Source organism: Mirounga angustirostris, unplaced genomic scaffold (assembly GCF_029215605.1).
Source record: "Mirounga angustirostris isolate CCGP_5_RB_7025 unplaced genomic scaffold, mMirAng1.0.hap1 SCAF_7, whole genome shotgun sequence".
In the NCBI taxonomy this organism is placed as follows: domain Eukaryota; kingdom Metazoa; phylum Chordata; class Mammalia; order Carnivora; family Phocidae; genus Mirounga; species Mirounga angustirostris.
The window spans coordinates 49,750,565-49,766,827 of record NW_026991715.1 but is presented as its reverse complement, the minus strand read 5'-3'; the positions used below and the strand labels follow the sequence as shown (position 1 = coordinate 49,766,827).

General features: G+C 37.2%; 1 protein-coding gene across 1 annotated transcript in view; it reads left to right on the top strand.

Annotated features, from left to right (window-relative positions):
- Positions 1–16,263, top strand: part of SREK1IP1 (SREK1 interacting protein 1) — a 39,971-nt gene that overhangs the window by 1,073 nt on the left and 22,635 nt on the right. Inside the window, exon 2 of the mRNA XM_045895442.3 lies at positions 7,834–7,881. Coding sequence (XP_045751398.1) covers positions 7,834–7,881 — 48 coding nt within the window. The remainder of the gene's footprint in view (positions 1–7,833; positions 7,882–16,263) is intronic.

Here is a 16,263-nt window from a genome sequence, read left to right as displayed (position 1 = left end):
ACCATGTTTGTACCGTGGCAGCCTTTTCTGAACTATATTTTACGGATCACTGTTATAGGGATATTGCGCTTTTCTAACCACTGCAGTTTTGGGAGGAGGTGGAATTAAGAGAGAGGAAAGATACACTCATTCATGCACACAACAATCTTTATGGAAAGTGCCTACCACGTGCTAGGCGATGTGCTAGGCAGTGCGAATACAGCGGTGAACAAGACAGTTGCTCTTCACACAGAACTTAGAATTTAGCAATGGAGAGGAAGGACCAGAAAGTCAGACCTGTATGGCAGGGAAAATTTGAAGCCTTCAGGAGCACAGAGTAAGGGCACCTCACGGAAGACTAGAGGGGCTAGGAAGATGGACTTCCTAGAGGATGTGGCATTTAGGGTGAATCTTGAAGAATCCCAGGAGGGTTGGAGTGGTGAGAGAAGAAGTTGCAGCCTGAGGGACTGGATATGTAAAGAAAGAGGAAATGTTTGAGAAGAGGAAATAAAAGAAGTAAAAGATTCTCCCTATAAATGGAACTCAGAATACAAATGGGAGAGAAGTGAGAAATTAACTAGGGAGTTAATAACAGTAGCTAATACTTACTAATGTATCAGATGTGTAAGTAGCATTTACTATGTATCAGATGTGTCACGGTGTGTCAAGCATTGTATTTTATCTCATTTAACGTCAGTCCGCACTGTAAGATAAGTATTAATACTTCAGTTTTATATGAGGATACTGAGGGATAAACAAATCAAGTCGCTTGCTAATTAAGGGATAGCTACTAAGTGACAGGTCAGTGGGGCTCTTCTAGGCCCCATGCACTTATTCATCTTGCCATGTTATATAGTATAATTTACAAGGTAGTTTCCACCTCTTAAAGGACCTTGTAAGCCATGACAGTTTGGATATTTTCCCAAGGACTATAGGAAGCCATTTAAGAATTTTAAGAGATTCATATTTTGGAAAGATCATTCTGGCTGTACAGTAGATTGGAAGGGAGCTAGTTTGGAGACAAGGTCACCAATTAGGAGTAAAATCTGGTAAGTTATGATGCTTCAGGTATGGTATCAGGAAAGGAGAGAAGTACATGGATTGGAGATACGTTTTTGATGGTAGACTCACTAGGAATCCGTGATTGATCCAGTGTAGGTGGGTAAGACAGGAAGTGGGGTTTCACTGTTACCAGATTGGGTGGGGCCAGTTACTAGTATAGGCAATACCTGAGAAGGAGCAGGTTTTAGGGGGATGATGAGAATTTCAGTTTGGGGTTTGTGTTGAGGTATAGTCAGACATACGAATGGAAATATCTAATAGGTAGTAAGAGAAAATTTGTAGCTTAGGAAAGAAGCCAGAGTCAAAGACCACAATTCGAGTCATCCGCAGATGTAATAGGAGTTAAGACCATGGTAGTGGCTGCCTGTGCTCAGGTGGAGTGTGTAGGGTGTGAAGGAAGGGTCTGTGGCTGCAGCCTGGAGCTTAACAACCTATAAAGAGCTAGCAGAGGAAGGCCGGTCTGCACAGTAGATTGCCTAGGCGTCCTGAGCCTTCACATCAGCCCTGATGATCCTTGTATTGCACCACTACATCTAGAGTTGAGTTGCTGTCACTGTTGGTTTTATTACTTGAGCAAGCGTTTTGAGATTTCTGGTCCACAACTACCAGCTTACTTGGAAGTTCTAGTCGGGGAGGGCATCTGCTTACACTCTAGGAGACACAACATCACATCTTGTGTTCTCATGAAACTTAAGTATAGTAATAAAAATGGGGTGCTTAAGAAAGAAGAAAAAAAAGTGATTTTTTAAAAGTCCTCAGTGGAATTGCCTTAAACTTAGACAGGTGTTATAGCTGTGTTAACTTTCTTCCAATTCAAAATAATACTCCACAAAGTGTAATAATCTTAAATTGTGCCATTAAGCTAGATGGCAAGACATGGATAGACTGTTTAAACCCAGCAAAAATTGAGATAATAGACATGACAGCACTGTAAGAGTACAATGCAAGTACCATTAGGAAATAGAGATACAGAAAATGTTGAGATAATTTCTTGCGTGATCGATCCAGGTAGTGGATTAAAGAAAAATAGGGCTCCATCAGAAACCTTTTGAGATAATTATTGAGAAGGCCAAGTATTAAGTTACGCTCTTTTATTTTTAGGTATAATGCTCACATGGATTCAGCATGGCATTTCTCGGGTGGTCTTGCTAGTGATTATTATGAGATAAGACTATAAAGTGACGAGGATGCTTTCCACAAGTGAAAATCAGCCTCTTCTGTTTTATGCTCGCCTACTTCAGCTGTTTTTCCACAGCATTATGTGTAAGCATACACCATTATGTAGGGAACACGATGAAATGTGTACTTTCTTAGGGAAATCGTAGACTCTTAGTTGTTATTTTAAAAATGACGTTTAAGGGGCGCCTGGGTGGCTCAGATGGTTAAGCGACTGCCTTCGGCACAGGTCATGATCCCAGGGTCCTGGGATGGAGCCCCACATTGGGTTCCCTGCTCAGCGGGGAGTCTGCTTTTCCCTCTCCCTCTGTTGCTCCCCCGTTTGTGCTTGCTCTCTTCTCCTCTCTGTCTCTCAAAATAAATAAAATCTTTAAAAATAAAAATAAAAAATAAAAATGAGATTTAAATACAGGTTTCAGTGAAGTTGGCTTTCTTTTAGAAACTACTTTGCCCATTCACAGTTGTTGACATTAGTTCTGACATTCATGTTGATGATTCACCGTTCCCCATGAAGAGTCCACCTGACGCCCAGTGGCAGTGTATGTTACTGATGTTGCTGGCACAAAAACTCTTTTTCTCTCATTCAGTAAAATCTATATAGCCAAGATAGGGAATTTTCTGTACCCAAATTAACATTACATCTGGCATATGAAAGTGAGTCGAATTTTTAAAACACATTACTGTAACATCTTAGTAATAGAAGAATTCTAAATCACAATGCATCCCATTGCTTTTCACTCCTAAACAGTACATATTTTCTTTTCTCTGTAGTCTATGCTGCACATTGCTGCTGAAATAATTTTCCTTAACTATATATCTGATCCTGTCATTCCTGGGGAAGGGGGGAGTGGGTGGTAAGGAGTTAGTTCTTGGGCCCCTATCTGTGAATTTCATATTTCTCCATCACCCAGATCAGGATTTTAAATATTTCCATCACTCTAGGAAGGTCCCTTACGCCTTTGTCATTTCCCCCTTCCCTTGCCTAAATAACCATTATTTTATTTCAATTGTCCTTTTTTTAAAATTATCCTTCTTTGATAACTATTATTCCAGTGCCTGTCCTTCCTCAGATGGGCCAGTGACACTGCAGACTAGTTTCACAGCTAGTAACTAGGAGCTGCAAACGTTACTGATTCCCAAGTGCGGGAGTATTTTTTTAAGTCTCTAACCTCAAAGTAACAAGCATTTGTTGAGGACATATAGCAAGGCTACACCATGCTAAGCAGTGCATTGTATACAGAATTGAATGGCATGTTCTGGAAGCTAGAGAAACTAGCTTTTTCTACTCCTTTAAGTTCCTGGGAGGTAAAAGGCAGCCATTTACCTGAGCCCTTCCCTGACACTCAAGTTATTTAACAGAGTTCTAGATCCAGAGTAAGCCCTTGCTAATATTTAACAAGTAAAGAGATAAAGACCTCTGCAATTTATTCCTAAAACCATTGGTTAATAAAATTTTATTATAAATCTGTAACGTAGCTTCTCTGAAGAATTTACAAGTGCAGTTACTGCCTTTGTTAAAGAATCTTGCACAGCAGCAACTCTTCTTTATGTTGGGTTGTTTGAGGGAGGTTTTTAGTTTGGTTTTTGAGAAGGGAATTCATTCACATGCTTCAGATTTTAAAGCTACCAAAAGGTGTGTAGTGACATGTCTCTCACCCTTTCTACCCCTGGAGGTTCTTTTTTCAGCTAACTAATTTATATTCTTAGAGATCTTTTTTGTATCTCTCCATCTATCTATAAATAAAATCTACATATAATTTGTATTTTATTTACATCTAATCTTTCATACAAATGGCAACATACCATAAGCACTGTTCTATACCTTGCTTTTTTTCTTTATATCTTAGAGATCATCAGATATCATTAAGTAAAGACTAACCATAATTTATGTCTAAATTATTTCTACTCTTTTAGTATTATAAATGATGCTGTAGTGAATAACTTTGTATATAAGTCAATATAAATCACTATGCATTTGTGCAAGCAAATTGAGAAGATTCATTCCCAAATGGGGAAGTGCCAGGTCAAAGTACTATGTACATTTATAGTTCTGATAGGTTTTGTCAGTTTGCTTTCCATAGGGGTGATATTGATCTACACTACTATTCAGCACTGTATGGGAGTGTGTCTGCCCCATACTCTTTTCAACCCTTTCTTTGCTATTCTGATAAGGGAAAATGTAATCTCAGTGTAGATTTTAATGTACATTTCACTTATTATGAGTAAGGATGAGCATCTCCATGTTTCAAACTTGTTTCTGTTTCTGTGAGCTTTCTGTTTAGCTCCTTTGCTGATTTTTTTTTTCCTGTTGTTTGTTGGTTTTTTTCATAATGATTTTCTGGGTTTTATATGGTAGGCATAATTGCCCTTTATTGGTGCTATGAGTTGCAAATATTGGTTCCTACATTTTCATGTGTCTTTTGAGTTTGTTTTAGCTGGTCTTTGCCATTTTTTTTATGTAGGCAGTTTTATAAGTTTTTATTCAATGGTTTTAGGACTGTAGGTCATGATTACAAAGGAACATTTGGAGGGATGCAGGCTCTATTACTCTGAACAGCGTTAGCAAACTTTAAAGAGGAATGGAACAAAGAACAGCATGAGAACCTCAGATGGGGAAATGGATAACTTCTAATTGAAGTAATAAGGGCCTCTCAGTATGGCCTTGCTATTCAGTTTGACATGGATCTTGGGTACCAGAGTTCTTGTCCCAAGCAACAGAAACTGACTAGTTAATTGAAGAAGAAAATGAAAGATCTCAGGATGCTCACAGAATGTAAGCAAAGGCTAGATAACAAGGCTTGGAAAACAGACGAGACTAAGGGCATCCATAGCCAAGATGGTGCATAGCCCCAGACCTGGTTAGGAGTGCCACTCTCTGTGGCATCACTGCCACTAGAAAATGCATCTTGACAGGAGAATGAATGAAATGTCCCCACTTCATAGTGTCACTTGTCTCAGATTTATTGTATCAGAGGCATCAGATTCAACGTCCTAGGTAGAAGCATTCATTTGGCCCAGCAGTCATGAAAATTAGGACAAATGAAGCTTGAAATTTTAAGTCAACCAAAAACTAGTGAGGACATAGTTAATACAGAGTTATTTATTTAGTTCTTGTCTTATTGCCCTATCATGTAAAAGTTACAACTTTGTTAAAGAAGATGACCTACTTGGAAAAAGTTAATATTTTGTTCATTCTAAAAATATGAGATACAGTTCGTCATAAATAAGTTAATTTCTCATAAGTGCTGAGATGAGATCATGTCAGATCTGTCCATTACAACATTTTTAGTTTATTGTAGGAATGGTAATGGTGCATTTAGAATAGTTTTGTTCTGTCTCATTCAGCATCTGTGGTTTCTATGGAAACAGACTTAACACTGACCTGGATTCTCTGAGCTTTTTTTCCAACAGGCAATTATTTCATAATGAAAGAGCCTCAGATTTTATTATTAATCCAGTGTTATACCACAATTCTGCTACAGTGCAGCATATGCATTCCTACTCTATGCAATACAAACCACAAGGTTTATGAGAAAAAATGAGATTGGGGCACAATAGTCAAAAACTTCATCAGTGATACATAAAAAATGATAGAAACCTAGTAATAGTAGCACAGTTTTGCACATGTTAATTGGTTAAAAGGCACATAAATAATATAGTAAATAGGGTACTATGCCTTGTAAAAGACCTGGAGTTTGCTGTGGAAGCAGACTTCGTAAGAATTGCAGTTTGTGAATTGTTCCAAAGTAATGGTGGGGGAAGAGGATGATGTGAAATCAGATCAGAGTTATGACACCTTATGTGGGTGGGCACTGCTCACAGCACACATGTTGAACTGAGGTCACTAGAAATATTTTGGGTTGTGTCCTTGCGTGTGTTTTGTATATTCCTATGAACCTCAGAGCAAATGGATACCACTTTCTGCATTCACCTAGTATTTTTCATGGACAAAAGTCACATTATGTTCAAATCGTTCTCTCTTACATCAATTGTATTGGAACAAATTTATGTTTTTAAAACAAGCGTTATAGCACACCTGACTGTATTTTTTACTAGAATAACTCAGTAATGTGTATTTTAAAGTAAATTTGGGATTAGGGAAAAATGACTAGTGTTTTGACTTCATAACAGTGAAGAGATAGTTTAAATTAACACTGTTTTATATTTGCGTTCTATGTACTTTAATTTATTAGTGAGTTTGGGTTATATCTCCATATGAAGAATTTAGAAGTTAGATGCCTTGCATTAAGGTAATACAACAATTCTTTCCTGACCTTCTGGTTGCTGGAAGCCCTTATTGGAGGTGAAAATTAGTTTCAACTATATGTGTTATGCAGCCATAAGAAGGAATGATCTTCTGATATGTGCTACAGTTTGGGGATCTTGAAAACATTATGCCAAGTAAAATAATTCAGACACGAAAGGATAAATATTGTATGATTCCACTTATATGAGATTCCTAGAACAGGTAAATTTATAGAGGCAGAAAGTAGGATGGAGAGTACCATGGGCTCGAGGGAAGGGGGACTGGGCAGTTATTGTTTAATGGGTATAGTTAGTGTTTGGGATGATGAAAGATTTTGGAAATAGTGGTGATGGTTGTACAACCTTGTGAATGTACTTCATGCCACTGAATTCCACACTTAAAAATTGTTAAGGTGATAAATTTTATGTATATTTTTATTACAAAATCAATTTTAATTTATTTCATCTATTATCTTCCAGCATTGCTTGCATGTAGCACTAATCATACAGAGATACTATAAATATTTCTAAACATCGATCAGACTGAATATGTGACTAGCAGTTTGTTTTCTCTTGTCAGAGAATCTGATTGCTGAATTTAGATGTTTCTTAGAATAGCTAGCAGTTAAAGTATTTTTCTGGATTTTCACCAATTCCTTTTAAAAAGTCAGTTTGTTTTTCTTCCAAGGGAGAGCAGAAAAACATTTGTTATCTCTAACGTTCACATATATGTATATATAATAACTAGTATATATAGTGCATATGTGTATGCATATACGTATATAGCTAATTATTTACATTTGAGGGACAAGCTAAAATACTCTGCAATTTCTTCCTCAGTGTTCTAGAATTCCTGGAATGTTTAAGTTCTTGACTATAACACTGCATTTCTGTTAAAGAAAAATATATTCCAAAATTCTTGAAATATTGTCAAAGAAAATAATTTGAGTAAATTGGCTTTTTCAGTGATTTCTAGCATTCATAACAATTCAATGGATAGTGTTACTAATTTGGGTCAGGAATGATTTTTTTTAATTAATTAATTAATTAATTAATTTTTAAAAGATTTTATTTATTTGACAGAGAGAAAGACAGCCAGAGAGGGAACACAAGCAGGGGGAGTGGGAGAGGGAGAAGCAGGCTTCCCACGGAGCAGGGAGCCTGATGCAGGGCTCGATCCCAGGATCCTGGAATCATCACCTGAGCCAAAGGCAGACGCCCAACGACTGAGCCACCCAGGCGCCCCAGGAATGATTTTTTTTTAAAGAAAGAAATTCTACAATAAGAGGTTTCTTAGCTTTTTCATGTGATGAAATTCTTATGTTTCTTCTTTTTATATGTCTCCTAAAATGTCATCCAATTTTATTTCAGGTTGCAACAAGGATAGTGTCCGAGCCGGCTGTAAAAAATGTGGCTATCGTAAGTACATTAAAAAATATTTCAAATGTGAATCATTGCCTCTTTGGGCAGTGTGATCTGGCATCCTGATTTTACTGCCCTGATTTCAGCATAGTTCTGTAACCCTGTTATTTAGCCCAGGTTTGCAGATGATTCAGAAATTGCTGTCAGCTCTGAATGGTTCCTTTCTTCCCTGCTGTAGACTCAGTGACAGGTGGCTATATATCTAGTGACTAGCAAAGATGTCAAGTACAAGTGGAGTAGATTTAGGAGACTGGAGAAAGTATATTCCAAAAAAAAAAAAGGACACATATGCTTAATCTTTTACTCCTTGTCTTTCTAGATACTGGATGAAGAGGGGAAAGCAATGAAAATTATTTATGAAGGGTTTTCCTGTTGACTGAGTTTAGTCCTTTTAAGGATGAAATTAGTCCTAGAATTTCTGCTCACAGGCAAAAGTTGATGTAAACAGTCATTAATGTCTATTATGATCAATGAAGTGGAATAAAAAAATAAACTTTAACATGTGCAATTATGTAGCTTAAATTTGTAATTATGTACCACAAACAAATATCATTTCTTTAGTTAAATGTAACAATTCCTGAAGTTGATAACAGCGAGAACAGTATCATTTGTTTTTTTATAAATTGGAGACCATGCACATGAGCCTGGATTATGGTTAATGCTCTATATAAAATTAATTAATTTACATAGAAGTATAGTTACATTTGATGCACAATGTTACATGAGCTTTAGATGTGCAACATAATGATTTGTTAAGTTTATACTTCAGGCTATGCTCACAAGTACTACCATCAGTCACCATATAGTGCTCTTTTATTTGACAGAGAGAGCGGGAGAGCAGGAACACAAGGAGGGGGAATGGGAGAGGGAGAAGCAGGCTTCCCGCCAAGCAGTGAGCCCAATGTGGGGCTCAATCCCAGGCCCCTGGGATCATGACCCAAGCCGAAGGCAGACACTTAACTGACTGAGCCACCCAGGCACCCCCAGAAAAGTTATTTTTAAAAAGATAAATGTGATGTAAAAAAAAGGATGTCCTTGCAAGAACATGTGATAAGAGAGCACTCTTATCATAAATCTTCATTAAAAGGGCTCATAATGAAAGCATGCTGAGAGTACCAAGTCACATTCCTCCAAGCAAAGGCTGAAATGTGGCACAAGGAAATCTTGCTCAGTTAGCAAAAGTGAGCAATAAGCATACATAGCCTTCACTTAAATTAAAACTCCTGAAGAATGTACTTTCATGCAAGAAATGGCTGCAGTGAAATCTTTTCTGTGTTTTAAACTTGTTTATATTTATTTCTGCTTTGTTTCCTTTCTTTAAATCTTTGCTAATTTCCATGTTTTGTTTCTTGATTTAAGACTTAAGAACCTGCTCACTCATGCTCTCTCTCTCTATATGCTGTTTTATTTACTTCAAAATCTAGAATGGATTTTCCAATCTGTCTATAAATACCAGTTTATCTACTTGGACTTCTTTTTCATTTTTAACTTAAGACTTGTAAGAAAATAGGGGTGCCTGGGTGGCTCAGTCGGTTAAGCATCTGCCTTCCACTTGGGTCATGATCCCAGGGTCCTGGGATCAAGCCCAGCATCAGGCTTCTTGCTCAGCAGGGAGTCTGCTTCTCCCTCTCCCCCTGCCTGCCGCTCCCTCTGCTTATTCTCTCCCTCTCTATCTCTGTCAAATAAATAAATAAAAATCTTAAAAAAAAAAAAGACTTGTAGGAAAATGATAAAAATAATTTTTTGGAAATACAGTATTTGTTGATCTAGTCTCCTTACTGCTATTTTATTTTAAACAATGATGGAAGTATCTGTAGTAATTAGAATTTTTTTTAGAGAAGCCAAGTAAGCAGATAGGTTTGGCAGTCTTTCTAAGTTTAGTTCCTTCTGCTTTATTATTTTAATCTATTATTTTAGTGATTAAGTTATTAAATAACTTCTATTCAGTAATACTTCCCTTCTGGGTTAAACTTACATCTTATACCTGTTAAAAATGAAGGTCTTTTGAATTTACATGTCTTTCTGATAGAAACTACATTTTAAAAATTACCTGTTATTTGCAGGCCAGAATTTTTGTATTGATAGTAGATGTAAGAGAGAAGTCCACAAAACTCTTTGAAATGTTTTTAATGCCTAAAAATGTGCATATTCATCATTCAGTTACAAAAGAGTATTGTCTCTCTAGTGTTGTGAAGCTAATGGTTTAGGTTGTACTGTTTTAAAAATTTTAATACTTGATTGAAAAAGATTTTATTGTCAGTATGTTTCAATAGTGTTTATATTATTTTTAAAAGTTTCAAGTTAAGGATGAATGTGTTACTAAATAACAGGGATGTCACTTTTTCATGGCAATTTCCTCAACAAAATAAGAAAAATTGTTATTTCTATGATAAGTTTTTGAATTTTTTTTGGAGTTGGCAACTTCTGAATATTTAAAAGCTACAAGAACACTAAGCCTTTTTCCATGGAATAAATTTCTCAAATAATTATGATAGTTCTCAGAAAATAGACCTTTAAAAAGTTCAGTATAGTATACTCAGTGGTTGAGCATTTGATTGTAGCAGCAGGAAATAAAAACATACCTAAATACCTTTAATGTTTTATTTAACTTAAAATGCTAATCTATTGATAGATATTCATGACCTTTTCTTTGCCTGTGGGTCTGCTCATTATTGTTTCTCATAGACTTTTAAGTGCAAATATCTGAAATGCATTTCCTACATTTTATAGTTTGTTTTTTCAAAGATAAGCAAGCAGTGAAAATAATAAATCTGAGTGCAAAATCGTTTTATCATTTGTTCTCATTAGTGGTAATACTGGCCCCCTGGAAATCTGTGGCCTTTTTTTTTTTTTTAAGTTGTCCATATCTGGTTGAGGGCAACAGTAGGACATTTAGTATGTAGGGTGTAGTGATTATAAACATCCTGTGATGTGTAGGGCAATATTGGACAGTGTAGAATTGCCTGCCTCAAAATGACAGTGGCACCCCCTTTGAGAAATAGGTACTTCTTCTCATTGTTTTAGATTTTATTTCTCTATCTTGTACAGTCTTGTTCCAGTACCTAATTTGAAAACTGCTTTTAAAAATAATTCATTTAAATCAGGTGTTTCTAAAAGTACAACTTTGTTGTATAGAAACAACCACTCTTTTTTGCCCCACGTTCATATTTTTGGACTTACATGATTTTATATAAGCAAACTTACATATAACAATAACAAATAGGTCATGAAGCAAACTATGCAGATTCAGGCCTGTATGGGGAGGGATAAAAAAGTGGAGAGCCTATATAGTCTCCCATTTCAGGAAATTTGCATGAGAAAAGTAAGGAACTGTCTTAGTCCTTTTGGACTACTATAACAAAATACCATAAGCCCAGTAGCTTATAAACAGAAATTATTGCTCATCAGAGGCTGTAAGTCCAAGCTCAGGGTGCCAGCAAGTTTTCCAGGTCATAGATTTTTCATTTTATACTCACATGGTGGAAAGGACTAGAGATCTCTCTGGAGTCTTTTTTTATAAGGCAGTAATCCCATTCATGAGGGTACTACCCTCAGAACCTAATCACCTCCCAAAGGTCCCATCAACTAATACCATCCTCTTTGGGGGTTAGAATTTCAGCATATTAATTTTGGAGGGGACACAAAGATTCAGGTCATAACAGGAACATATTCAATACAATTAACCCTTGAACAACGTAGGTTTGAACTGCACAGGTTTAGTTTTAAGTCTTTTTTTTTTTTTTAATACAGTACAGCAGTAGAACAGGAATCACCACGTATCTCCCCCTCCCCACCTGCACTTAGCCACGGTAGATCCTAGTCTAATACCCATTTCTTGCTCCTCTTCTGGTAATGTGGAAAACCTCATTCCACGTGGAGTCCAGGGAAGGTAGATAACTAGGGAAGTCAAAGTACCCTTACCCTTCTCTCTAGGTCACTTGTGCCACTTGATCCCCTTTATGTGGTTCTAATGCAGTTTTTGTTCATGGAAAATGCTGTCAAGGAGTAAGCTGCCAGTTCCCGTGTAATATTAGCTACCCTCTTCAGAAAATGTTCAGCACCTTGGACAGCGCCCCACCCTACTGAGACCCAGGCTTCTGTCTGGTGCTGTCCTGCCCTTGGTGTCCTCCTGCATTCCTTGGTTGGGGGTTTGGGGGTAGGTGGGTTATTATGTGGTTCTTGGTTACTTCAGCAAGAATCCTTCCCCAAGAGCCTGTTTCTTGCACCTCCCAGTTCAAGACCTCAGTGAACTGAGTTTCCCACAAGTAGTAGGATGGAGAGTGCCAGGAGCAGGCAAGAGCCCTGGTGTTACAGCCTTCTCTGGAAATTTCCTCCACCTTTGCTTTGTTTTTCATCATGTGGTGACTTTTATCTTACTTTTCTATCACATAAAATACAGTAGTTCAGTTTTAAGGGAGCCAGAAATTATGTGTGGATTTTTGACTGCCTGGAGTTCAGTGCTCCTAACCCCTGTGTTCAAGGGTCAACTGTAATTCCTGGAAGAGAATTTGGGATAAACGGAGGGTTTTATATTTAACATATAATGTGTTTATATAGACTGAGGGGATATAGGAGATGTTTCAGATACTGGAGACAGGAGAAGATTAAGCAATTTCATCTAAGAGTTATAACAAGGATATTTCTTAACTTTGGAGGAAACTAGGTGAGAATAAGTACAGATATTTTCAGGTATGGAGACAGAAAGTAGAAGGAGATGCTGTCTGGTAAACTTAGGAGGCAGAGTTGGCTGTTTGGAAAGGGGGCATTGAGTGGGACGGGAAATTGGTTGAACAATAATTTAAGTCAGGCATACGTTTGGAAAAGTCACCGAGGAAAATAGGACAGACCAAAAAAAATGAAATGCTTTGTGTCTGTGCTAGCATTCATGGATGTGTGATTGTGCTCAAGCATTGCTTGGCTGCTCGGGGATAGGCACAATCCAAAGGTTAGCTTTGAGCCAGAGTATTTGTTTTACAGTGAGATATGATAGAAGAATAAGAATATGAGTGAGTCAGAGAGGCTTATAAAAGAGTATTCAGAGAGTCAGGAATGAGAAATTTGATAGACTAGGAGAAAATGAAGGGATTGAGTGAGTTAAGGTCTTAATAAGATTCCAAAACAGATCGATGCATGGGTGTAAGGGAGTGAGAAAGGTAGAAGGATAAAAGCTTAGAGTCATAGTATGATATTAGAGTTTAAAATTTCTGAGATGGAACACTTCAGGTGATGACAAGGAGCATGGTGTGGCTATGGCATCTAGAATATCAAGGAACTAAGAAAAGCCATACAACACTCTAGACTGTCCCATCGAGGCTTGTGAAGAACTCGAGTGTGAGCCTGATTCCAAAGACTTCAGTGGCTAGGCTATTATACAGTAACAGGACTGCATGGGAGAGTAGAGGACTGCTATATTGGGAAACAGTATTAAGAAGCCTGGAGGAGGGGCTCCTGGGTGGTTCAGTTGGTTAAGCATCTGCCTTCAGCTCAGGTCATGATCCCAGAGTCCTGGGATCAAGCCCCGCATAGGGCTTCCTGCTCAGCAGAGAGCCTGCTTCTCTCCCTGCCCCTCATCCCACTTGTGCTTGCTCTCTCTCTCTCTTTCTCTCTCTCTCAAGTAAATATATAAAATCTTAAAAAACAACAACAACAAAAAAGAAGCCTGGAGGATACTAATAATACAGAGGTAAGCTGTAGAAAAGTGTTCCCAGGGAAGAGCCAAATATCCTTTAAACAAGTGGTAGAGGGAGCAAACTGCAAACAGGTAGCATAATTTGTCCATTAAAGATTGCATGTTTCAGAAGTTGTCATAAAAAGATTGGGAGAGAAAGGGGTGATTATCTTTTAGGCCAGGGGACCAGAAACAATATGAAGATAAGACTTCAGGGAAGATAAATGAATACAGAAGCCTACATTTTTGGGTAGGAATCACAATGATAGGGATGTGAAGCTTGGTGGAATTAATTGTGTTTAATAATTGAAAAGTTTGTAATGTAGCCTTTATGCTCTCAGAACTGAGGACCTTAGGTAAAGCCAAAACCTGGTTTACTTAGCCCTGTTCACATGGTCCGTATATGCCATAGCCAAGAAATAAATACATGAGCACCCTAATTATAAAACAGGAGTTCTTTTCATTCATTGACAGATCTTTATCAGCACAGTCTAAATGAAACTGTTACTTGGCACTTTGAGTTGCCCATCTAGCCACTCCTTGAATGCGGACAGGGGAGAATATACCTTTCCTTTTATTGGTACAATAAATGGTCATAACCTGACACCATGTATTAAATACCTACTTGGTGCTAGAGTCTGTACTAAGCATTTTAAAGATGCAATTAATTGCGTTTCATTCTTAAAACAACCCTATGAAGTAGATTTTGTGGTCTCCATTTTTATGAACATTCAAAAAACAAAACAAAACAAAAAGGCACCAGAGTGATTGCCTAGGTGCAAACCTCAGCTGGCACTTACTAACTGTGTGACATCAGGGAAGTTGCTTAAGCACTCTGCTTCAGTTTCCTGTCTGTAAAATGAGATAATTAGAGCCCCTAATTCCACAGAGTTGTAAAGATTAAATTAGTTAATGCAAGTGTTGAGATCAATGGTTTGCCATAGGAATTCCTCAGTAATTATTATTGACTATTGTTACTGTTATAAATCAGAAAATAGGCTCAGGAGGATTACTTTATTATTAAGGGAAAACTGGAAATTGTAATCTGGTAATCTGTAGGACTTGACACTATGCCATGGTCTTTTCCCCACCATTTGTAAATATAACATAAAATTTGCCATTTTAAGCATTTTTAAGTATACAATTCAGGGGCATTAATTACATCCACAGTGTTGTACAACTGTCTCACTATCTATTCTGACACTTTTCATCACCCTAAACAGAAATGCTATAACCTCTATCTCTCCAGCCCTCCCTTCCCCTAGGCTCCAGCCTCTAATACACTTTCTGTTCTATAAATTTGGCCATTCTGGATATATCATGTAAGTGTAATCATACAGTATTTGTACTTTGTGTCTGGCTTATTTCCCTTAGTATAACATTTCAGAGCTCATCCATGTTGTAGCTTTTTTAAATTTTTTTTTTTGTGGCTGATATACCACATTGTATTATTCATTCATTTGTTGGTAGACACTTGGGTTGTTTCCACTTTTTGGTTATTGTGACTAATGGAGCAGTGAAAATCGATGCACAAGTATCTGCTTGAATCCCTCTTTTCAGTTCTTTTGTGTGTATGCCTGGGAGTGGAATGCTGGGTCATCTGTGTTCAGCTTTTTGAGGAGATGCTAAACTGTTTTCCACCAGAAATTTTACATTCCCACTAGAAATGTACAAGAATTCCAATTTCTCTACATTCTTGCCAACATTTATTCTTCTTTTCCTTTTTTTTTTTTTACAAGTGTAGCCATCCTTATAGATAGGAAGTGATATCTCAATGTGGTTTTGATTTGAATTTCCCTAATGACTAATGATGTTCAGCACCTTTTTATAGTCTTATTGGCCATTTGTATATCTTCTTTGGATTAATGTCTATTCAAGTCTTCTGCCCATTTTTTAATTGAGTTGGTTTTTTTGTTCTTGAGTTATACGACTTGTATATATACTGGATGTTAAACCCTATCAGATATATGATTTGCAAATATTTTCTCCCATTCTGTAGGTTAGCTTTTCACTTTCATAGTAATTTCTTTGCAAAAAGGTTTTAAATTTTGATGAAGTCCAGTTCGTCAATTTTTTCTTTTGCTGGTGCTGTTGGTATTTTTTTTTTTTAGATTTATTTATTTATTATTTGAGAGAGAGAATGAGCAGGAGGGGCAGGGGAGAGGGAGAGAGAATCTCAAGCAGACTCTGAGCTAGGTGCAGAGCCCAACATGGGGCTTGATCCCACAGCCCTGAGATCACCACTTGAGCTGAAACCAAGAATCAGGTGCTTAACTGACTGCACCACCTAGGCGACCCTGGTGCTATTGGTTTTTTATATCTAAGAATCCTTTGCCAAATTCAAGGTCATGAAGACTTACCCTTTGCTGTCTCCTAAGAGTTTTATGGTCTTAACTCTTATATTGTTAAGTCTTTGATCCAGTTTGAGTCAATGTTTTCATATGATATGAATAAGATATTCAACCTCATTGTTTTGCATGTGGAAATCGAGTTGTTTCTGCACCATCTGTTGAAGAGACTGTTCTTTCCCCAGTGAGTAGACTTAACGCTCTTGTCAAAAATCAGTTGGCCATATATAATGGGTTTATTTCTGGGTTCTTAATTCTGTTCTATTGGCCTATATGTCTATTCTTGTGACAGTACCATCCTGTTTTGATTACTATAACTTTGTGGAAATTTTTGAAATCAGGAAGTGTGAGTTTTCCACTTTT